The following is a 25,117-nucleotide window of genomic DNA, read 5'->3' as shown; positions in this document are numbered from 1 at the left end:
CATTTGCCAAGGCTGGACCTATTATCTACATGAATATGGGGAACAAGTTACCCATTTGTTGTCCCCTACTTGAGGAGGGAATCAACCCTGAAGTCTGGGCATTGGAAGGACAATTTGGAAGGGCAAAAAATGCCCGTCCAGTCACGCAATGCAAAAACACAAAGAGGTGGGAATCTTACACTGACAAAGCCATCAAAATGGGAAGGAGAGGGGAGAACAGCAGCATAAGCAGCTGGCAGAGGCAGCAGAAAGGAAAGAAAGAGGCAGGAAGTCAAAGAAAGAGACAGAGAGGAAGAGACAAAGAAGAAGTCAGAGAAAGAGGGACAGACACAGAAAGTCAGAGTTAAAAAGAGAGGAAGAGACAAAGGAGAAGTCAAAGAGAAAGAAAGAGAGATGGAAGTAGTAAAGAAAAAACAGTGTACCCTATTCCTTTAAAAGCCAGGGTAAATTTCTGTCTACCCAGCCAAGGCATATTCTACTTATGTGGATCTTCAACCCATATCTGCCTCTCAGACAGTTTGCAAGAAAAAACGAAATCTATCCTTACTTTACAATCTCAAATAGACTCTTTGGCAGCAGTGACTCTCCAAAACCGCCGAGGCCTAGACCTCCTCACTGCTGAGAAAGCAGGACTCTGCACCTTCTTAGGGGAAGAGCGTTGTTTTTACACTAACCAGTCAGGGATAGTACAAGATGCCACCTGGTGTTTACAGGAAAAGGCTTCTGAAATCAGACAATGCCTTTCAAATTCTTATACCAACCTCTGGAGTTAGGCAACATGGCTTCTCCCCTTTCCAGGTCCTGTGGCAGCCATCTTGCTGTTACCTTTGGGCCCTGTATTTTTAATCTTCTTGTCAAATTTGTTTCCTCTAGAATCAAGGCCATCAAGCTACAGATGGTCTTACAAATGGAACCCCAAATGAGTTCAGCTAACAACTTCTGAGGACCCCTGGACCGACCCGTTGGCACTTCCCCTGGCCTAGAGAGTTCCCCTCTGAAGGACACCACAACTGCAGGGCCCCTTCTTCACCCCTATCCAGCAGGAAGTAGCTACAATGGTCATCGGCCAAATTCCCAACAACAGTTGGGGTGTCCTGTTTAGAGGGGGGATTGAGATGTGACAGCGTGCTGGCAGTCCTCAGAGCCCTCGCTTGCTCTCAGCACCTCCTCTGCCTGGGCTCCCACTTTGGCAGCGCTTGAGGAGCCCTTCAGCACACCGCTGCACTGTGGGAGCCCCTTTCTGGGCTGGCCAAGGCCAGACTCGGCTCCCTCAGCTTGCACGGAGGTGTGGAGGGAGAGACGCGAGTGGGAACCGGGGCTGCGCGCCACGCTTGCGGGCCAGCTGGAGTTCCGGATGGGCCTGGGCTTGGCGGGCCCCGCACTCGGAGCAGCCAGCCGGCCCTGCCGGCCCTGGGCAATGAGGGGCTTAGCACCCGGGCCAGTGGCTGCGGAGGGTGTACTGGGTCCCCCAGCAGTGCCAGCCCACTGGCGCTGTGCTCGATTTCTCGCCAGGCCTTAGCTGTCTTCCCGCGGGGCAGGCCTCGGGACTGCAGCCCGCCATGCCTGAGCCTTCCCCCACCTCCGTGGGTTCCTATGCAGCCCAAGACTCCCTGACGAATGCCACCCTCCTGCTCCACGGCGCCCAGTCCCATCGACCGCCCAACGGCTGAGGAGTGCGAGCGCATGGTGCAGGACTGGCAGGCAGCTCCACCTGCGGCCCCTGTGTGGGATCCACTGGGTGAAGCCAGCTGGGTTCCTGAGTCTGGTGGGGACGTGAAGAGTCTTTATGTCTAGCTCAGGGATTGTAAACACACCAATCAGCACCCTGTGTCTAGCTCAGGGTTTGTGAGTGCACCAATCGACACTCTGTATCTAGCTGCTCTGGTAGGGCCTTGGAGAACCTTTATGTCTAGCTCAGGGATTGTAAATACACCAATCGGCACTCTGTATCTAGCTCAAAGTTTGTAAACACACCACTCAGCACCCTGTATCTAGCTCAGGGTTTGTGAGTACACCAATCGACACTCTGTATCTAGCTGCTCTGGTGGGGCCTTGCAGAACCTGTGTGTCGATACTCTGTATCTAACTAATCTGATGGGGCCTTGGAGAACCTTTGTATCTAGCTCAGGGATTGTAAACGCACCAATCAGCGCCCTGTCAAAACAGGCCACTCGGCTCTACCTATCAGCAGGATATGGGTGAGGCCAGATAAGAGAATAAAAGCAGGCTGCCCGAGCCAGCAGTGGCAACCCGCTCAGGTCCCCTTCCACACTGTGGAAGCTTTGTTCTTTCGCTCTTTGCAATACATCTTGCTACTGCTCACTCTTTGGGTCCACGCTGCTTTTATGAGCTGTAACACTCGCCACGAAGATCTGCAGCTTCACTCCTGAAGCCAGCGAGACCATGAGCCCACCGGGAGGAACGAACAACTCCAGACGTGCCGCCTTCAGAGCTGTAACACTCACAGCAAAGGTCTGCAGCTTCATTCCTGAGCCAGTGAGACCACGAACCCACCAGAAGGAAGAAACTCCGAACACATCCGAACATCAGAAGGAACAAACTCCAGACGCGCCACCTTAAGAGCTGTAACACTCACCGCGAGGGTCCACGGCTTCATTCTTGAAGTCAGTGAGACCAAGAACCCACCAATTCCGGACACAGTATAATCACTGTATCATAATGTACCTGAGGCTCTGATTTTAAAAATAATTATTTTTAACAATAAAGATTACCTATAATGAAATTTTTTTTAACACTTGCCACTAAAATCAGTGGGAGGAGAAAAAAATGTAGAAAGGGAAGCCAAGAATTATATCTGGGTAAAACACTGTTACTACTGCCTAAGGAGAAATTCACAAAAAGAATTCTATCAGTCTACTCCCATTTATACACAGATAAGGTAAATGTTTATAGTCTGTTCTAAGCAAGCAAAATTTATGCCAACTTTCTTACTGGGATGTTTTAAATTGAAGCTTCTAAGACAATATCAGACATAGAAACATCAAAGACTTCTCACTAACTTTCATTCTGCTGGTACACTAAATTCTGAGCATTAGCTCACCCTGCAAGAAAACTGACTAAACTGATAGCTTGCTATTATGATAAAAGTTCTGCTGAGTTCAGATTTCCACATCACTAGTTTACTTAGATAAGGTAGGATTAGCAGCATGGCCTGGATAACAATAGGGAAAAAGTCACCATACTTTCTGGCATCTAAATGGTACATTCTTCCAAGTTAGAAAGCACTTACCAGCACTGAAAGGAAGAAATTCACCAAACAGCTAATGGTAAGTGTATTTAATGTATCTATTAACTTGACCCTTTTAGGTCAGCCTCAAGACTTCTTCCCTTTCTCACTAATTGCTGCGCTGTTTTCCAAAGACTACTGAAATGTTGTGTAAAGACTAGCCATATCTTTTTAAAATTATTGATCTTTTATTACTTTTAAACTATTGATTATTTTTAACAAGTTTTATTCATAGAAAATATTTATAATTCATAAGAAAGCATCATTCTTTTTAATATGCTTTGTATAATTCCAATAAGCTCTTTTCCTTCCCCACCACTCCATGTAATGGATCTATAGATTATTTACTTTCTCAGTGACTCAATATTCTTTTCTTTACATGTCTTCTTAATATAATGAAATCAAATAAACAAATATTGAATACTGGTGACTTGCAAGGTCCCACATGAGATGCTAAGAGAAGTAAATGATAATTTTTAAAACGCACTTTATATAATAAAATGTTAGCAAACATATATCATGATGTTGTATACAAATGAAAGAAAAACACATTTCAGGGCCTGAAATTGTGACAGGAAATTGTCAAACACATGCTAGATCATGGGATTTGATACCAGGCAGATCTGGATTCAAAGCCAGCTCTACCATTAATGGGCAAGTTTCTTCACCATTCGAAGCCTCAATTGCTCATTTAGAAACATTTAGAGGCTAACAGAACTTACTCTCACAGAGTGGTTGGAAAAAGGTGGGATAAAGCTTACAAGGTATTATCTTTGATAAATAATACCTCAATAAATGTTAGTTATTTTTTAAAGATTATAGCAACAATATAAACAACCAAGTTTCTAAGATTAGTACTAGTATTCTTATCCTATATATATCATTCCTATAAATAAAAACAGTGTTCTAAAGAAATCACATTAATATGAAATATCTCACATTATTTCAATGATGGCATGGCTTTCTATAGATAACAGAGTTAAACAAAGACAAAAAAGGCTCATTATGAGAAATGACAAAAGCCAACTGACTAGATGTTTGACCCATTCAATCATAACACAAAATAAGCATTGTTCAATTAATAATAACCACTGCCAAAGCTTATCTTCTACATATTTTGAAGAAATGGCATATTTCAGAAGGAAAGCTAAAAGTTTCTTGTTTTGTTTCATTTCTGCCTAGAAATAAGTCATTATAAATAACCACCAAAAAAATAAGAGAAAGGAAAATAGCTATATATTATTTTGCATATTAAAAGTAGGTGGGAGGATAATCTGCATACAGGTAAACTATTTCTTAATTTGATTTTTTTAAATTGTACCATTAAGTTAAACTAAATGCTAAATAAATAGGCTCAGGAAACTAGTGCTTTTTATGTCCTCATATCCTCCAAAAAAAAATGCAAATAATGAGAACAAATAAAACTACAGAAATCTCAAGCCTACAGTGTAACTAGAAGACAGAGAACACCGCAGACTTCAAATTCCAGTAAGTCTCAAAATAAACACCACTTTTCTATCAGTGCTAACTTTTGAGCACCCTCTGAAAGCTACTGCAGAGTGGCAGGGCTTGGGGGGTGCAAAAGCAGTGCATGGAAGAGGGAAAAGGAAAATCACTCCCAGATAAATCCATCTTAAGAGCAAAAATACTGAAATGAATCCTGGAAGATTACAGCACTGACTACAATGAAAATAATTAATAGTACACTGGCCTTCCAGTGGCAATCCCAGAAAGGTATCACTTTCAGGGAGAAGAGAATAAAACAAAGATATCGCCTTTGGAGACTGGATGAAGAAAAAAAGAAGCAAGAGAGGAAATCAATGATCCTGAAAGATAATGTTTTTTATTTTTAAAAATAAAACACCTCCCCACAGTGCCCCTTCTTTAAAGCCACCCACTAAAGAAACTGCATTTTGCTACACAGAGAGAAAGGGCAATTTTGAACTAAGAATCTTGGGAACAATCCCAAACCACAAAACGCACAGAGGTAAATATTCTTCATCTATACAACACTAACATAAAACTAAAATTGCGATTCCTCAGGGATCTAGAACTAGCAATACCATTTGACCCAGCCATCCCATTACTGGGTATATACCCAAAGGATTACAAATCATGCTGCTATAAAGACACATGCATACATATGTTTATTGCAGCACTACTCACAATAGCAAAGACTTGGAACCAACCCAAATGTCCAACAATGATAGACTGGATAAATAAAATTTGGCACGTATACACCATGGAATACTATGCAGCCATAAAAAAGGATGAGTTCATGTCCTTTGTAGGGACATGGATGAAGCTGGAAACCATCATTCTCAGCAAACTATTGCAAGGACAAAAAACCAAACACCACATGTTCTCACTCATAGGTGGGAATTGAATAATGAGAACACTTGGACACAGGAAGGGAAACATCACACACCGGGGCCTGTTGTGGGGTAGGGGAAAGGGAGAGGGATAGCATTAGGAGATACACCTAATGTAAATGATGAGTTAACGGGTGCAGCACACAAACATGGCACATGTATACATATGTAACAAACCTGCACGTTGTGCACATGTACCCTAGAACTTAAAGTATAATAAAACATATATATATTAATAAAACTAAAACTGAAAATGCAAAACAAAACCTTTTAGTAAATAAAATCCACCCCCCCCCCCCCAATAAACAAACTACCAAACAGAAGAAAACTGTAACAAAACACTCAAGCATTTGGGGATGTGAAACAAACACTCTGAATCCAAAATCCAAAAACTAAGAAAATAAATGGATGACATACATGAAGAAATAAATAAGTAATGATTAAATTCAAGAAAGAAATGGAAAGAAAAAATCAAAATCATATAAGAAATAAAGGCTAAAAGAAGACATTTATGCAGCCAAAAAACACATGAAAAAATGCTCACCATCACTGGCCATCAGAGAAATGCAAATCAAAAGCACAATGAGATACCATCTCACACCAGTTAGAATGGCAATCATTAAAAAGTCAGGAAACAACAGGTGCTGGAGAGGATGTGGAGAAATAGGAACACTTTTACACTGTTGGTGGGACTGTAAACTAGTTCAACCCTTGTGGAAGTCAGTGTGGCGATTCCTCAGGGATCTAGAAATAGAAATTCCATTTGACCCAGCCATCCCATTACTGGGTATATACCCAAAGGACTATAAATCATGCTGCTATAAAGACACATGCACACGTATGTTTATTGCCGCATTATTCACAGTAGCAAAGACTTGGAACCAACCCAAATGTCCAACAATGATAGACTGGATTAAGAAAATGTGGCACATATACACCATGGAATACTATGCAGCCATAAAAAATAATGAGTTCATGTCCTTTGTAGGGACATGGATGAAATTGGAAATCATCATTCTCAGTAAACTATCGCAAGAACAAAAAACCAAACACCGCATATTCTCACTCATAGGTGGGAATTGAACAATGAGAACACATGGACACAGGAAGGGGAACATCACACTTCGGGGACTGTTGTGGGGTGGGGGGAGGGGGGAGGGATAGCATTGGGAGATATACCTAATGCTAGATGACGAGTTGGTGGGTGCAGCGCACCAGCATGGCACATGTATACATATGTAACTTACCTGCATGTTGCGCACATGTACCACAGAGCCTAAAGTATAATAATAATAATAATAATAATAATAATAAAAAGAAAAACAAAACAAAACAAACAAAAAAAAGAAATGAAGGCTAAATTATAAGGTACCCAAAGGAGAACACATTCAAATAAAAATGAAATAAGAGGATGGCAGAAAGGGCAGAAATGAACCATGAGAATGAAAATGAGATCAAGAAGGAACTAAAAAAGAACAGAAGAAAAGTAGTTGAAAGACTTGAAAAGATTCAACGTACATATAAATGGAGTACCCGAAGAAAGAAAAGCAAAACAGTGAAAGAAAACTCATATTTAAAATTTTAAAACTATAAAACTAAAAGACCTGAATATACATATTAAAAAGGCCCACCAGGTATATAAGGAAGACAGACCTGCAACATGCAAGACTGAGACATATCCCAGCAAAACCATTAGACTTTAAAAACGAAAATAATCTTGACGGCCTCAGGATAAAGACCAAGTAACTTACAGGGGAAGATAATTAGATTGGCATCAGACTTTTCAAAGGCAACATACAAAGTAAGACAACAATGATGCACCATTTTTAAGAAATAAGATTTTATACCCAACAAAGCTGTCCCTTCAAGTATCTAGGGTAAATAGTTTTAAACATATAGAAACCAAGGCAACACTATACACATGAGCCCTTCTTGGGAAACCTTCCACAGAAGGAGCTTCATCCAACTAAGAGCTGACTAAGAAGCTCTGGCAAAGGGCTGACATATTCAATTGCAAATCTCAAACTAAAAGATGCAGAAAAGTGGAAATAATACATAAATGTTAAATGCTCTAAACAGTAAAAATAATGCATCCCCCAAAATGGGAACAATAAGAGGGGAAAAAGAAAGTAAGCTCTTTTGACTGTTATACAAGAAACAAATGAAGCCAAAGGACAGCAATAAAAACTAAAAAACCAGATAGTCATGGATTAAATAGGAAAATGAGGCACTAAGGGCATTAAAAAAGGTATATATGACTTTTGCTTCAGGCCATAATGAAGGACCTGGAATGGACTTATTCTTCCACCATAAACAACTAGAAAAATTACAAAGAAAAAAAAAGATGGGGGTTACCACTGTTCCTAGACATTGGACAGTAGGCAATGCAGGACTATAATTCTTTACAGAAAAGAAACAAACAAGATGAGCTCTACAATTGTACAGCTTCCTTCTGACAGCAGTTCCCAGACTGCAATTCAGAAATCTCGAATATAGCAAAGTGGTCTCAATGAGTTACAAATATAGATTAGAATTCTGAAAGGATGATGCAGCTGAATTTGTGTGTACTGAAGAGAAGGAAGTTACACAGAAAAATAACTCCAGAAATCTAACTGGGGGTCTCACTGATGGCTATAAAAAAAGGTCCTGGAAGATGATACACCATGTGAAGAAAGAGGCCATGGATGGAAGATTCGAAGCACCCCAGCCAACAGCTAGCACGAAGACCCCAGATATGCAAAAGAAGCCATCTTGGAACCTTCCAGCCCTGCCCAGCTGCCATCTAAAAGCAGCTACACCATTTGTAGCAGAAAGATCACCCAGTCAACCCAGTCTTGGAAAATAATAAATCATTGTTTAAAAAAGAAAAAAAAAACAGGTAGTAGTTATAAAATGTACAGTAATTTTTTTTGGTTTCTCAATGATTTGTTTTTTATTCCCAATGATTTATCTGAAACTTTCACCCACAAACAATCAGTGAAGTGAAGGTGACACGTATTGGAAACTAAAGGCGATGGGTGCTATGGTAGCCTAGAGAAAAAGTTCAAAGGACTCTTTTCTGGAGCTGCGAGTGGGACCTAGAACGTGGCTGTCAGCAATCTCTCTCTCAGATTATGAGACCAGAGGATGTAAAAGTTTCTTCTTTTAAAAACTGACAATTGGTGTATCATACTGTGATCGTAGTAGAAGCAGAATTATAAAAAATTATGAAAATGTTCTAGTGAAACTAAATTAAATGCTGGGACTCTTCTAGATGAGATGAATGCTTGTGTTGCTTTGATTCTTAATGACTTTACATGAGTTCTTTATGGTCCTAAAGGTCCAAATAAAAATAAGAGAGAAAGAATACTCTAGGAAATATGACTTGATATTTGCAACACCTGGAATGCAATCAGTCTCTGCATCTAAAACACAGAGCTAATCAGCAGTTCACTTTAGATGATCCCATCAGATAGTAAGCACTTTCTGGCAGTTACGTGCAAGTGACTCAGATAGTCCAACCAGCATCCATGATCTTTCTACAGCTTTGTGGCCCCACAAAGGGGTGTTCTAAATCTGCAAAGATCTCCCACTAGAAGACATGTTTTTGAGCCTATGTCTGTTTTCAGTTCAAGATGACAGTAATTGTAATAAAGAATTATACTTTACTGGATACTAGAACTGATATGCCAAATATTAACTTTACTTAATAGGATATGTATAAGATATTTATCTGGGGAAACTATGGATATTTGCGCTCATTTTCCTCAAATACAAAGCCTGACATCTGATATTTACTTATTGTTTGGTCTGTCTAGATTATTGCAGTGGAATTGTCTGTCTATTAATAATTATGAAAAACTACAAAGTATGCTTGTATTGTCATACTCGTTTGTTTTGTTTTGTTTTGAGACAGGGTCTTGCTCTGTTACCCAGACTGGAGTGCAATGGTGCAATCATAGCTCACTGCAGCCTCGATTTCCCAGGCTCAAGTGATCCTCCACCTCAGCCTCCTGAGTAGCTGGGACAATAGGCATATGCCACCATGCTCGGCTAATTTTTTTATTATTATTATTACTTTCAGTGGAGACAAGTTCTTGCCCCAGGCTGGTCTCAAACTCCTGAGCTCAAGTGATTCTCCTGCCTCAGCCTCCCAAAGTGCTGGGATTTAAGGTGTGAGCCACTGTGCAGGCCTGTCATACTAGTTTCAAGATGAAGAAACTCTCCTGAAGACATTATAAACAGACATTCCAGAAGTGATACTAGTAGAGTTAAAAATATATATTGCCAGTTTTCTTAATGATTGAAAAGTTACTTAGTTAATATAAATACCTGGCATAAAGTTTATGTATAATGGCATAATTTTTCCTCATGATCTGTCCATGCACAATCATCCTATACTAGTCTCCAACTTGAATGCTCTAATTCTTACCCCTTATACACAGGTCATGATCTTCTCCTCTCTTCCACTCCATCATTACTTCTCAACACACTGCAAGCCCTACATATCCGGAGAGAGAACACCCACATACCATCTCAGCTAAGCCCCATTTTTACTATCGAACCCTTCTACATGTCATTCCCTAATGAGTATCCCTTCTCTGAATGTCTGTTACACTTATACTACAAATCAGAGCCTTGTATTTAAAACATTCATTACTTGGAATAGGTGCCCTAGTTATCTCAGACATCTATATCTTGAGTATCCAAGTGTTCTTTCCCTTCCTTGACAACAGATGACACTTCTTCTAATTGACTTGTATTTCTTATAGCATGGATCCAATTTCAGATGTCCCACAAATTCCCTGAAATTTATGCAAAGTTTTATGCAAAATGTTTTTTAGGGAACTGGTACATAGCTTCCATTATATTCTCTAATTATCATACAATACAAAATGGCCAAGAACCTCTGCCAAATGATGAGTGCCCATTATTCACACAAAAATATTGTTGATTTAAAAACTCTTTTGTCACGCAGCAAAATATTAAAACCTACCTTAAAACTAACAAAAAGTTATAGTCATCTGAAAAAAAAAACAAAAGCAAGAAAACCCCACTACTTACTGTGTGTACAAATTCAAACCTTGGAAACTATTCAGCTTTTATTTACAGCAGATACATTTTTTATTTCAGTATAATAAAGAGTCATTTCTTGGGTTTTCTGAACCATGAAACCATGAGCTTTTTCTGTTTTTTAGTACTCTAACAGAATTAGTTTCTTAATTAAGCCTTATGTAAACATAAATATGAGTGCATTCTTAAAAAATTGATAAGAAACAGTAATGGATGGAAAAAATATTTAAAGGCAAGAATAAAACAATGTTCCCTCCATCACCTGATTATATGGTACAGAAAAAAAATACATATGTACCAACTTTAATTCTCTCTGGCTCATGAGATAACATTTCTATTTGCTAGGAAACATAAGTCCTGCAGAAGTTTTCATATCGAACATACCAAAAAAATTTTTTTAACTTTTAAGTCCAGGAGTACATATGCAGGATTGTTACACAGGTAATTATGTGTCATGTGGGTTTGTTGTGCATATTATTTAATCACCCAGGTATTAAACCTACTACCCATTAGTTATTTTTCCTGATCCTCTCCCTTCTCCTATCCTCTACCCTCCGGTAGGCCCGACTGTGTGTTGTTCTCCTCTAAAATACAACCAAAAAATTTTTTTAAAGTCAACTTTCTGAACAATTTGCTGTTATTACATGCACACACACTGCATTACTCCAGAGGTTTAAGGATTTTATGCTATATCTGCACGGTTAGTCTGCTGGCCATCTTAGAGAAGAATCTTAAGGTCTCTCAAAAATAAACTTGCTTTTCTCACTTTTATGGTTGCCTTTTGCTTCTTAAACAAATTTTTCTTTGGTCACAGAATTTGTGAACTGATAGGACATTTTATCTCCTTCACCAGAAAACAAATTTTTTATGTCAAACAAAAAAGATTAAATCACCTACTGCTTCTAAGATGCTTTATTTGCCTGTCCTTTACAGTTGGTATAAAATAATCTGTTTCCAAGCAGTGTGGCTTGCTTTCTTTCCCAAAGAGGAAAGGATGACTAATACTTGCCTTTTAACTATTTTTTATCCTGCACTTACTCTGAGGCTTTCATGAAATTCTTCACTCTTAAAGTGGGCAGCCTCTCCAAAGAAAGCACTCCATTACCAACAACATGCAATGCTTTTTAAATTGACTAATAAAAAACCATTTTATATTTTATTTTGGTATCTAGTGGGAAAACATTAATAACTAAAAATTAGAAAAAATAACGTGCAATCACAGGAAACATGTCTATATGTTTATTATGTTGAACGGGCCCCACTTTTTAGATGCATAATGTTATAAGGTATCAGAGTTATAAATTAAAAAGTGTCATCAACCAGGTGGATTTCTCATCTTTCAAAAATACAATCTTACCTGATTAAGAGAGGTGGTATCTGTAAGTACAGCATCAGGAGGTCTATTAGGTATGGCTACAGCTACCTAAAATTAAGACATTACATGTTAAATCTTAAATACAAATTATCATTATTCTCTTTAACCAAACTAACATTTGATACACAATCATGTTTTAATACAATAAGCTCTGCAAATTGGATAAAAGGGTTTAAAAAAAAAAAATCATGCTCAGGAAATAATGATATTTAAAATTTCATAACTCCTAGCTTCATCTATGCTATGATTTGCCTGAAATGACCTTTTTAAATGTAAAGAATTATGTAATCAGATTCATCCTCCAGGCCACAATGGAGAAAAAGTTAAGGACAGTTATTCCCTATGTAAAAGACGAAAACAACTACAAGAATTAGACCTATAATTCACATCTAAATTGATTCAGTCTTTAAAACTGGTCTTTTAAATTCTTGCTTATTTTAATTTGCCATCCTAACAAAATAATACATTTTAAAGTTGGTTTCCAAAAATATTTGAATTATTATAATCCCTAATGCCAACACTTAAAATTCCTTTTTGATGAAAAGTTTGCAACATCTACAAAGTAAGTATCTGAGTGCCAGTTTAGGGTTGATTTAAACCAAAGTAAACATAAAAAATTCAAGTAGCTAATATCTACTTTCCAATAATTTATAATAGAGGCAAAATTTTATTATTCATTTATTCTCAATTAGGTAAATTTTCCACAATAAAGTAAGCTTTTATCCTTTCAGAGAGTTAAGAAATTAGTGATTTTTCATTACTAAAATGCCACACTTAGATATATTCCCAAACTTATCCTCACAAACCCCGCCACACCCAAAACATCAAAAAAAGATCATGAGCGAAGTTGCTGCTTCTAAAAGCAAACAAAAGGCAGGCTGCCATTTTTCAAAAATCATTGCATGAATTACACTCCTTTGTTTCAGTTGCATCCAGTGTATTTTGCAGGTTTTATTTACAAATTTATTTTCAATGCATTCTACTAGGTTTTGGAGGACCTGACTTCAATCTATAGGTCCTGAGCAGTCTTTTAAAATTTCTGAGTACCAAGAGTTCTCTGAACCTGTCTTGATTCTGAGGGCTGCCTGATTAAAAATAAATAAAAATCAAAAATTAAAAAATTCTGAGTACCTTTTATTCCACAAAATCCATTGTATGCCATGTATACAAAGGGCATTTAAGATGGACAGTGCTGCGATGGTAGTTTTACTGTTAACAGACTAGAAACTCGTTTATGGCACAGGGCTTCACCATGACTTGACATCATCTCTGATTTTTTTCTCAAAGCAACAAGTGATACTTGTGAAAAGTGCTTAGAGAATGGTATCTAGTTTAGATTACTTTCTGGTCTACAGTAATTCATTATTGCCCGATATTAAAAAGAACATACAGGGAGCCCGAAGTGGATGCGACACCTGAGGTCAGCAGTTCGAGACCAGCCTGGCCAACATGGTGAAACCCCGTCTCTACTAAAAATACAAAAATTAGCCAGGCGTGGTGGCAGGCGCCTGTAATCCCAGCTACTTGGGAGGTTGAGGCAGGAGGATCACCTGAGCCTGGGAGGCAGAGGCTGCAGTGAGCCGAGATTGCACCACTGCACTCCAGGCTGGGCGATACAGCGAGATTCCATCTCAAAAAACAAAAAGAACAAAGAAAAAGAACATACAGTTAAAAAGGAAAAACAAATAGCATGTTACATTTACTTCATCTAATATAGCCTCAGACTTGTATTTTACCCTTTCTAAAATAATATCTTCACTAAAAGCTTGGAAGTTTTAAGAGTGAATATAACATTTCCAAGCTTTTCATTCAGACAATGCCACTGCATATGTTTGTGCAGTGCACAACTTGCCTTAAGGTTCTTAATAACTCATAATTTGCTACCTGTGAAAACATACAACCTCACATAAATAATACCCATTTAATACCTGTCAAGGTAATTTTTTCACATCCAAGCAATAAGTGAGAAAAACTTTTTTTTAAATGTGGGCCCGGGACATTGTTTTCATATAGTATTGATCAATATTAATTTTTCAAACAGCTTTACTGACACAATACACATATAATTCACCCCTTTAAAATGTAAAATCCAGTCATTTTTAGTATATTCACAGAGCTGTCCAACCACCACGAGAATCAACTTAGGCACATTTTCATGTCCCCAGAAGAAAACCCTATACCCATCAGCAGTCACTCTCCTTTGTCTCCTTTCTCCTCCAGCCCTTGGCAACATCTAATCTACTTTCTGACTCTACAGATTTGCCTATCCTGGGTATTTCATATAAATACAGTATGTGGTCACTTGCTATCAATCTGAAGAACTTTATTTAGTATTTCTTGTAAGGCAAGACTGCTAACAACAAATTCTCTCAGTTTTTGTTGTCCAGGAATGTCTTTATTTTACATTTATTTTAGAAAGATCATTTTGCTGGTTATAAAATTCTTAGTTGACGTTGTGGTATTTTTCTTTTTTCCTTTCAGCACTCAATACATTAGCCTACTATCTTTTGACTTCCATTGTTGCTGATGAGAAGTCAGAGGTCAGCTCTTAATCTTATTAGGGTTCCTTTGTAAGTAATGAGTCATTTTTTCTCTCATTATTTTCAACATTTTCTTTTCGTTTCTGGCTTTCAACACTTTTACTACAATGAAGAGAATATGGATCTCTTTAGATATATAATCTATTTGGAGTTGACTGAGCTTCTTGGATGTATAATGTTTTTCATCAAAAGCCATTATTTCCTCAAAATTTTTTTCTGTTCCTTTCTCTGTCTCTGATACACCCATTAGTGTGCTTAGTGATACTCCAGCTTTCTCTAAGGCTCTTCATTCTTTTTCCTTTTCTTCACTGTGGTTCTCTCTGTTCTTTAGTTTGTATAATCACTACCAATCTATCTTTAAGCTTTTTTGATTCTTTCTTCTGTCAGCTCAAATCTACATTTGGCCCTTCAACAGTAAATTTTTCATTTCAGTTATTATACTTTCAGCTCCAAAATTTCTATTTGAGTCTTTGTAATAATTTATATATATTTAGTAACATTTAAGCATGGTTTCCTTTAGTTCTTTGAACGTAAATAACAGCTGCTTTGAAGTCTGTCTACTAAGTTCTCTCAAAGGCAGTTTCTGTTGCCTGTTTGTTTCTTCCGTCTATGCATCACACTCTCCTGTTTCTTCCATGTCTTATAATTTTTTGTTGCTAACTGGGCATTTCAGATAATAGATTATAACAACTCTAGACACTAATCCCCCACCCCTTCCAGGGCTTATTGTTATTGTTTATTTATTTAGTAACTTAGCTAGACTCTTATATGTGAGTCTATTCTCCCAATAGTGTACAGCCTCTGATATTGCTCCCCAGAGAGTGTACCTTGAGTAGGTGCAGTCACCCTAGGATGACACTGGTTTTAGCAGGACTGTCTTTGACTGTCTCTCCTTGGTCTCTCTGTTAAACTGTCTGCCTCTTTTGGTATCATACCCAGTTGTTAGGTTCCACTAATTGCCAGATGACTGTTCTATTTTTTTCAACAGTGTCCTGGGGTATAAATTGTTCAACAATCTGATCCAATTAAATTCAAGCCTCTTTGCAAGGGTAGTCGTTGAGGCCAGTCTTTGAGGTTTGTTACAATCCCAGGAGGGCTTTTCTTAGCTATCTCTTTCCCTGGTTCTTTCTAGTAAATGTCTAGCTGGGCTACACTTTAGCTCCCTGCTGTTATGGAACTACCATATGGAACTACCAGCCTTCTATTAATTGCTTATCACTACAGTCACACCTTGTTTTTGACGGCATCCCTATGCTTGAACTTCCAAATACTTAGTTATAAAAAGACTCTGTTTCCTTGAGAAGAGGGTCAGAACTTTGTGTTATTATAGCCTTCCTCTCCCTGTAGGCAGAACTTCTGCAGGAATAGTGACATACTTCTCTTCGAGTGATACACTTGCTTTACAAGAAGGAAGCAGGGCAGGTGTAGTAGCTTCTGTTCTTCTCAGTTCTTGGCTCTCCAACCATGGAACCTCCACACTACGGGAAAGCTAGTGCAATCAGGGCCCCAGTATTCTCAGCCTGCCACAGGTAGGGTAAAGTCTCCACTCTGTAAGTGGGGGCTGGATGGAGAAATAGAGGCTCACAAGTCAGTCACTTTTACCTGGAATAGAGCATCTGCAATTCAGAGCTAGTGGGAAGGATAAGAAAAGTTAATAGCCTGCCTATCCTGGGAAGACAGCATGGCAGAGGATTCCTACATTCTTGGCTGCAAACGCCTGGGGTACAGTTTCTGTCATGCTCAGCCAAGAGAGGAAGAACAAAGGGAGGGGTTGTGGCTCAAATGCTACACAGTCTCACTGTTCTTACCAAAATATAATAGATTTTCTTGAATAAATGTTTCTTCATTTGCTCTATACCCTTAGGACAATTTCCAGAGACATTAAATAGCTGTGTTTTAAAATAATTTTTTACAAGTCATGGTTGTTTCACTGACAAGAAAGTCCAAGGAGCTTCTTATGTCACCATTCCAGAAGTCTTTTCCCAATACTGCTTTAAATAATACTTTATTTACTACAGAAGAATATTGACTACAGTATAATCTTATTACCACAAATAACTTAAAGGTAAAGCCAGATTAACGTGAAATCCAAATTAAATATTTTTAGGAAAAATATGTTTCTAGAATTTGAGAACAAAAGAATAACCAGAATTATCTTGCATAAGAGAAATACTTAGGTCCTTTAATAAATGAAGATTTTCATCTATACAAGGATCATTTGTGTTCAATTTTTCTAAAAACTTTTGGGGTCTGCAAAGATTGTACAAGAAAATAACAAATATTCCCATAATAATCTCAGATACATTATACTTAACTCAGCAAGGCTTTTCTATATATAAAATATGCTGTACAGAGAATATATAAACATAAACAGCACCTCAAATTCAAGGAACACACATTATTTCAAAGTACTGATTACCAAGTCTCTATGCTATAAGATTACATATATGGTAATATAAGATGAATATACAGTTGACCCTTAAACAATGTGCAGCTTGGGAGCACTGACTATGCAGTCAAAAATTCACGTATAACTTTTGACTCCCTAAAATCTTAACAACTGATAGCCTACTGTTAACCAAAACCCTTACCAATAACATAAACCATCAATTGACATATATTTTGTGTTATTATATTCTGCATTATTACAATAAAATAAGCTAGGCAACGTTTCCTACACTGGCTGCCACCTCATCTGAAATCAGCACATTCCATGGAGGAAGGAGTCCTGCTTTGCTTCATCGTCTATCCCAGGGTTTAATGTTGGTAAATGAGCAAATCTAGCATTTGTAAAAGGCTCCCTAAGACTCCTGCAGCAGTCAACCAAGCCCAGGGACATAATTGAATCTGGAGTTTCCTGGGGCCTTGTTTTGAAAAAGACTTGACATACACATAGGAAGAAAGGCACAAAAATAAACGTTCACTTGTCTCTGAGAAAAAAATAAGAATAATAATAATAAGCTAGGAAAAAGAAAATGTCATGAAAATCATAAAAAAATGGAAGAATATTTACTATTCAGTAAGTGGAAGTAGATCATCATAAAGGTCTTCATCCTCATCATCTTCACATTGGGTAGGCTGAGGAGGAGGAGGAGGAGGAAGAAGAGGGGTTGGTCTTGGTGTCCCAGGGGTGGCAGATGTATAAGAAAATTTGCCTATAAGTGGGCTCATGCAGTTCAAACTCATGCTGTTCAAGTCTCAATTGTATAGGTAAGAATCCTTAACTACACATATATTTTGCTTACAAAGTCATGGCTTACCTTGACTTTGTCTGATGTCCGTTTTCCACCAAAGCCTCCAGAGCCAACAAGAAAGAGAGAGAACTGATTGTGGCATATAAGCTCCTTCTCAGAATAAGAATAGACTGAAAAGTAAATAAAAGAAAAAATAAAAGAAGTTACTACCAAAAGACACAACTAGTTAACTAAGATAGGTTCAACAATTCCTGTCAAGGTTTCAAAAACAAAATCCAATTACTGAAAGAGTTCTAACATGTAAAGGTGTCCAAGTTTGGATTACAAAGCATTCATTTTAATCCATTCATACCAGACTCTGAAAGGCAGAGAGAAGAGGAGCTTCAAAAATCCTTTCTTAACTATGAAATAGCAGTTCTTTCACTTTTCTTAAGGCTCTCCAACTGCTATTCAGATCCCAATTATTTCCACCTTAAACATTTCAAATAACCCCACTAGAAAGTACAGGTAACCACACTCGAACTTTCAAACATTCTGCCAAAGCAGTCAAGAAGAGCATGGAGAGGAAATAAGTGGGAATGAAGGTATAAGCCACATGAGGGCAGGATCATGGCTGTTCTGCTCACTCTTATTTTCCCATTAACTAGAACAGTTCCTGTACAGAAAAAAAGGCACCTAATAAATGTTTATTAATTAATAAATCAGTGAATAAATGATATGAGTGAGCAAGTTAGCAAATAAGTGAGCAAGTAATGAATAAGACAGCTGTCCCTCTATTTACTAACTTACTAGGGACAGATTATTATCTGTTTCATATCTAGCTCTGCAAAACTAGAAATATGATTTTCAATTGCATACTAAAGAAAAATCTAATTATAACCAAAAATAAGGAAAGGCATGTCAATGCATTTCAAATAAGATTTTTATTTTTATCACACAGGCAATTGAATAACCAATTTCATCTATACTTTGTCTACAAATTCTAATATACTAAGGACCATTACCAAGTTGTATTTCAATAAATGGAGCAGATCAAGAGAGAACAGTAAAAATTAAAGTAAGGTTTCAGCAGGACTTTTTTTTTTTGGTATGTTACATTTGGTACAATGGTGAGAAGACTAAAAGAGAACTGGGAGAATAGTAGCCAAGTGTTGGCCAACATCTGGAATGACAAGTATGAAAACCTAGAAAGAGAAGAGAAAGAAAGAGGAAAAGGAGAAGGAAAATAAAGAACATACATAATATTTAAAAGCATCAAAAATGTTCTCAATTGATTATTAAGCAAAAATAAAGCAAGTTCCAAAACCGCATATACAGTATAACCTCCTATGTATTTACAACAAAAATGATAAACATATATTCCAAATATTAAATAATGTCAAACTTTATACTGTTCTTAGGTTCCAAAATCACTGACAACAAATATCTACTTTTTTGTTCTTAAACTTTAAAACTTACAAATTTTAAACTTAAGTTTAAATTTAATTTTTAAAATTTTATAAAAGGTACAAATTTTTTTTTTTTTTTTTTTTTGAGACAGAGTCTTGCTCAGTCACCCAGGCTGGAGTGCAGTGGCACAATCTCGGCTCACTGCATGCTCTGCCTCCCAGGTTCACGCCATTCTCCTGCCTCAGCCTCCCAAGTAGCCAGGACTACAGGCGCCCGCCACCATGCCCGGCTCATTTTTTTGTATTTTAAGTAGAGACGGGGTTTCACCGTGTTAGCCAGGATGATCTCGATCTCCTGACCTCATGATCCGCCCACCTCGGCCTCCCAAAGTAATAGGATTACAGGCATGAGTCACTGTGCCCAGCCTAAAATTTACAAATTTTAAGCATCATATCTTCACCTTATGTTTAATTACTAGTATTTCAACATTTATTAAACTACTATAATCTTTTTTCCCACTGCAAAAAAAATGTGGCTGTGGTGTTTAAACCACATCATAAGTTCAAGTCTAGAAACTTATAAAAGCACAAGTCTAGGAGCCTAACTACCATTTATAAGAATAATTTAGTGTTCAAATATGTTCCAAGTTCCAAATAGCTAACACATTAAAGAATACCTAAAATACAGCCTAATTGTCAAGTGAGGACTATCTAATATTCCTTCCTGTTAAAAACATACTCCAGCAAGCTTAATTCTCCTCTACATTATCAATACAAACCACATCTATCACCTTTGTGCTTTGATTATGTTGTCTTAAACCCAATGAAATGCCTCACCCTTCCCAGCCTGAGCCCAGAAATAAATGCTTCTCCCCCTCCTTCCTTATTTTTCTTAAAGAGTTTAAAAATGCTTATCTTGTTTTCTAACAAATTGGAAGACAAATACTAACTTATTAATCAACTTCTATGGTGAAGTATTATGTCATACACAAAGCCTATCAATCTAACAATATTATTATAAGAATTGTAAATAAATTACCATCCATAATAATCACTACACCGGATCCTTTATCTAGGACATCAGCAACAACTGCTTCACACTTTAATTTTCCTAGAAAGAAAAGTAAAAGAAATATAGTGTCTTAAAAACCAAAGATTACTATAATAAGATGTGAAAGAATTTAATAGCATTTCCACTGTAAGCTCAGCAAAACTAAAAAACTATGGTTTGAAATAATGTTCCTGAACAACAGATGCTGGAGACGATGTGGAGAAATAAGAACGCTTTTACACTATTGGTGGGAGTGTAAATTAGTTCAACCACTGTGGAAGACAGTGTGGTGATTCCTCAAGGATCTAGAACTAGAAATACCATTTGACCCAGCAATCCCATTACTGGGTATATACCCAAAGGATTATAAATCATTCTACTATAAAGACACATGCACATGTATATTTATTGCGGCACTATTCAAAATAGCAAAGACTTGGAACCAACCCAAATGTCCATCAATAATAGACTGGAGAAAGAAAATGTGGCACATGTACACCATGGAATACTATGCAGCCATAAAAAAGGATGAGTTCATGTCCTTTGCAGGGACATGGATGAAGCTGGAAACCATCATTCTCAGGAAATTATCACAAGATCAGAAAATCAAACACCGCACGTTCTCACTCATAAGTGGGAGTTGAACAATAAGAACACATGGACACAGGGAGGGGAACATCACACACCAGGGCCTGTAAAGGCGTGTGGGACAAGGGGAGGGATAGCATTAGGAGAAATACCTAATATAGGTGATGGGTTGATGGGTGCAGCAAACCACCATGGCACGTGTATACCTGTGTAACAAAACTGCACGTTGTGCACATGTACCCCAGAACTTCAAGTATAATAAAAAATAATAATAATAATGTTCCTGAACTCACTAGAAAAAATAATTCAACATTAAAAGCAGTCAGAATACCTGAATCACTAAATTTCAAACATCAATACTTGATACATTAGATTTTTTTAAATAACCATTGGCAATGTCAAAGACTCCTCTTGGTCTCTTTTGACCCTGTTATTCAACAAACATTTGTTGAGCATACAACTAATACTGTTTACCCCATTCTTTCTTAAATTTCTACTCCTATTCAACACAATACTGCAAGTCCTACCCAGAGCAATCAGGCAAGAAAAAAAAAAATTTTTTTAAGACATCCAAATAGGAAAAGAAGTCAAATTATCTCTCTTCACCAATGATATGATTCTATACCTAGAAAACACCAAAGACTCCATCTACCAAAAGGCTCCTAGAACTGATAATGAGTCAAGTAAAAGTTTCAGGATACAAAATCAATGAACAAAAAAGAGTAGCAGTTCCATACACCAACAATATTCAAGTTGAGAGCCAAATCAAGAATGCAATCTCATTTATAATAGCCACAAAAAAATAAAATATCTAGGAATACATCTAATCAAGGTGGTGTAAGATCTCTACAAGGAGAACTATAAAACACTGCTGAAAGAAATCACAGATAACACAAACAAATGGAAAAACATTCCATACTCATGGGTTGGAAGAATCAATATTGTTAAAATGGTCATACTACTCAAAGCAATCTGCTTTGAGTCATTTTTTACCAATGTCATTTTTTACAGGATTAGAAAAAAACTATTCTAAAATTCATATGGTACCAGAAAGAGCCAGAATAGTCAAAGCAATCCTAAGTAAAAAAAAACAAAGCTGGAAGTATCACATTAACTGACTTGAAACTATACTATAAAACTACAGTAACCAAAACAGCATGGCACTGGTACAAGAAAAGACTAGTGGAAAAGAACAGAGAACCCAGAAGTAAACCCACACACCTACAACCATCTGATCTTTGACAAAGTTGACAAATATAGGGAACGGGGAAAGGACTCCCTATTCAATAAACGGTGCTGGGATAACTGGCTAGCTATATGCAGAAAAATGAAACTAGACTCCCACCTTTCATCATATACAAAAATTAACTCAAGATGGATTAAATATTTAGATGCAAGACCTCAAAGTATTAAAATTCTAGAATAAAACATAGGAAATACCATCCTGGACATCAGCCTTAGGAAATAATTTATGGCTAAGTCCTCAAAAGCAATTACAATCAAAACAAAGATTAACAAGTAGGACCTAATTAAACTATGAACAGAGTAAACAGACAACCTAAAGAATGGGAGAAAATATTCTCAAACTATGTATCCAACAGAGGTTTAATGTCTAGAATCTACGAGGAACGTAGTTCAACAAGCAAAAAACAAATAATCCCATTAAGAAATGGGCAAAGGACATAACAGACACTTCTCAAAAGAAGACACACAAGTGGCCAACAAACATAAAAAAAATGCTTCATAACACTAATCATCAGAAAAATGCAAATCAAAACCACAATGAGATACCATGTCACATCAGTCAGAATGGCTATTACTAAAAAGTAAAAAAAATAACAGATGCTGGTGAGGCTGCAGATAAAACAGAACATTTATACAATGTTGGAGGGAATGTGAATTAGTTCAGCTACCATGAAAAGCAGTCTGGAGATTTCTCAAAGAACTTAAAACAGAACTACCATTTGACCCAGCAATCTCATTACTGGATATATACCCAAAGGAAAAGAAATCATTCCACCAAAAAAGACACATGCACTCATATGCTCACTGCAGCACTATTCACAATAGCAAAGACATGGAATCAATCTAGGTGCCCATCAATGGTGAAATGGATAAAGAAAATGTGGTACATATATACCACGGAATACTACGCAGCCATGAAAAAGAACAAAATCATGTGCTCCGCAGCAACATGGATACAGTTGACGTCATTATCCTAAGTGAATTAATGCAGGAACAAAAAACCAAATACTGTGTGTTTTCACTTATAAGTGGGAGCTGAACTCTGGGTACATGTAGACATAAAGATGGGAACAACAGACAATGGGGACTACTAGAGTAGGGAGAGCAAGAGCTGAAAAACTACCTATTGGGTACTATGCTCACTACCTGAGTGATGGGATCATTCATATCCCAAAGTTTAGCATCACACAATACACCCACGTAATAAATCTGCACAGGTACCTCCTGAATCTAAAATAAAAGTTAAAATTCTTTTTTAAAATAATAAAGTTTATATAAAACCAAAAAAAAAACCAGACAGAAAAGAAAGTACTGCTGCGAGGTTTCCTTCACTCCTTCTAGTGGTTATTTTTAACATGATGAGGGTAAGTCAGCCTATGACACTACCACTATAGCCAACAAATGAGCCATTAAGAGATGTTGTTATCAGTCTCCTGATGCTTGACACTCTGTGTCTCATCAATTGATGTGTTTTATAAACAGTAGTAGATTATAAACGGTAGTCGTGACCTTGGTTTTCTGCAGTTTAAAAGGTTCCAAACCACAAGTATCTCATATTTTGAACATTCACATTTACTAGACAGTAAATTTTAAAACTGCTTAAAGAAAATGCACAGGCTGTACTGAGAAAAAATAATTCATGAGAAATATAACTTGAGGCTAAGGAGGTAAAAAAAATTAAAAAGTTATTCTCTACACCTTCCTATTCACATCGCTGTTCAGTTATCATCATTCTGGAGTATATATCTAATCTCTCTTTTCGTATTTTAAAATCCCTAACGGCAGAAACCTATCTTACACATTTCTACTTCCCTTATAACAATGGTTTCCAAGTGGACCCATAGGGCTGGTTACATATGAAACATGTAAGGAGCTTCCTAGCCACTGTCACCAACACTACCACCCCACCACATACATACATGCACACATACACACACACACACACACAGACACACACACACACAATTTCCAAGGTTGGGATTGAGAATCTACATTTTACTTAAATTAACAGATAATATAATGTAATAACTTGGGTGATTTTGATATGCAGACAGGTTAGAAAATTACCTACTACCTAATACTGTGCCTTGCAAATACTGGGTATGCAGCAGTTATTTGATCAATGCACAATCACCACAAAGTGTACTGTTTCACATAAAAAGAGCTGTTTTGAAAACTTATTCTATAATACTTACACTGAAATAAAGCTATTCAGCTTCAAGCAATAAAAATCTCAAAAATTTTTTAGAAAAATAAAAAGGTTTAAGAAAAATATTCAAGTAGGATTCTAGCTACTTGCTGACCTCTACATTGTATAATGTGAAATGACAAATATTAACAAAACATTCCTTTCTGTATTCTACCACCTTATATGACCAGTATATAATTAGACAACATTCAAACATCAAAGTATAGAAATAAATATATCCAATTATAGTGAAAAAAATAAAAAGAGATTTACTAAACAAGTAAGATATTTTTGAGAAAAGTAAAAATGATTATTAAAGCAGACTTGTTTTTATTTTCTCCAAAACAAAATAGAAAAAAATGAATTACAAGAAATTCTGTATCTTTTAACATTGTTTGCTTTATGAAAATCAGTATAAATACCTGAGAAAAGGACAATAATCATAAGAACCATAACAGACTATACGCAATCACTAAGTTTAGAGCACACACACGAACGTTCCTTTCAGTTGTTAATAACACATACATCAAGAGAGATAAATTATGAAATAAATTTTTAAGACTATTAAAGGACAAAGCTTAAGGTGACCAAAACAGGTACTAGTTAACATCAGTCTACTCTAATGGCTCACATGTGCATAACAATTTGTGATATGTTCTATTAGGTCACTCTATACCAGTTTAACACACTAATGTTGTTTAAAAAGTTAATCCGGAAATAAAAGTATGGTATTATGGAATTAGTATATCAATAACTCACCTTCTCTGGGAAGTGGTTTATATAACTCTAAGTACTGCTCTCCATGAAGAACCTATGTTAGGGTAAACAAAATTTTATTAGCAAACTTTCTTGCTCCACAGGTTCTGCTTATGGATAC

General features: G+C 37.0%; 1 protein-coding gene across 1 annotated transcript in view; it reads right to left on the bottom strand.

Annotated features, from left to right (window-relative positions):
- Window positions 1-25,117, bottom strand: part of HSD17B4 (hydroxysteroid 17-beta dehydrogenase 4) — a 99,584-nt gene that overhangs the window by 21,952 nt on the left and 52,515 nt on the right. The window contains exons 14-17 of the mRNA XM_009240978.4: window positions 25,000-25,051; window positions 20,208-20,279; window positions 17,847-17,950; window positions 12,029-12,094 (exon numbers count right to left, since the gene is read on the bottom strand). Of these exons, the coding sequence (XP_009239253.2) occupies window positions 12,029-12,094; window positions 17,847-17,950; window positions 20,208-20,279; window positions 25,000-25,051 (294 nt within the window). The remainder of the gene's footprint in view (window positions 1-12,028; window positions 12,095-17,846; window positions 17,951-20,207; window positions 20,280-24,999; window positions 25,052-25,117) is intronic.

The sequence above is a fragment of the Pongo abelii genome, chromosome 4 (genome assembly GCF_028885655.2).
Source record: "Pongo abelii isolate AG06213 chromosome 4, NHGRI_mPonAbe1-v2.0_pri, whole genome shotgun sequence".
NCBI classification, from domain to species: domain Eukaryota; kingdom Metazoa; phylum Chordata; class Mammalia; order Primates; family Hominidae; genus Pongo; species Pongo abelii.
The sequence above is the reverse complement of the archived record's forward strand: the minus strand, read 5'-3'. Positions and strand labels throughout refer to the sequence as shown.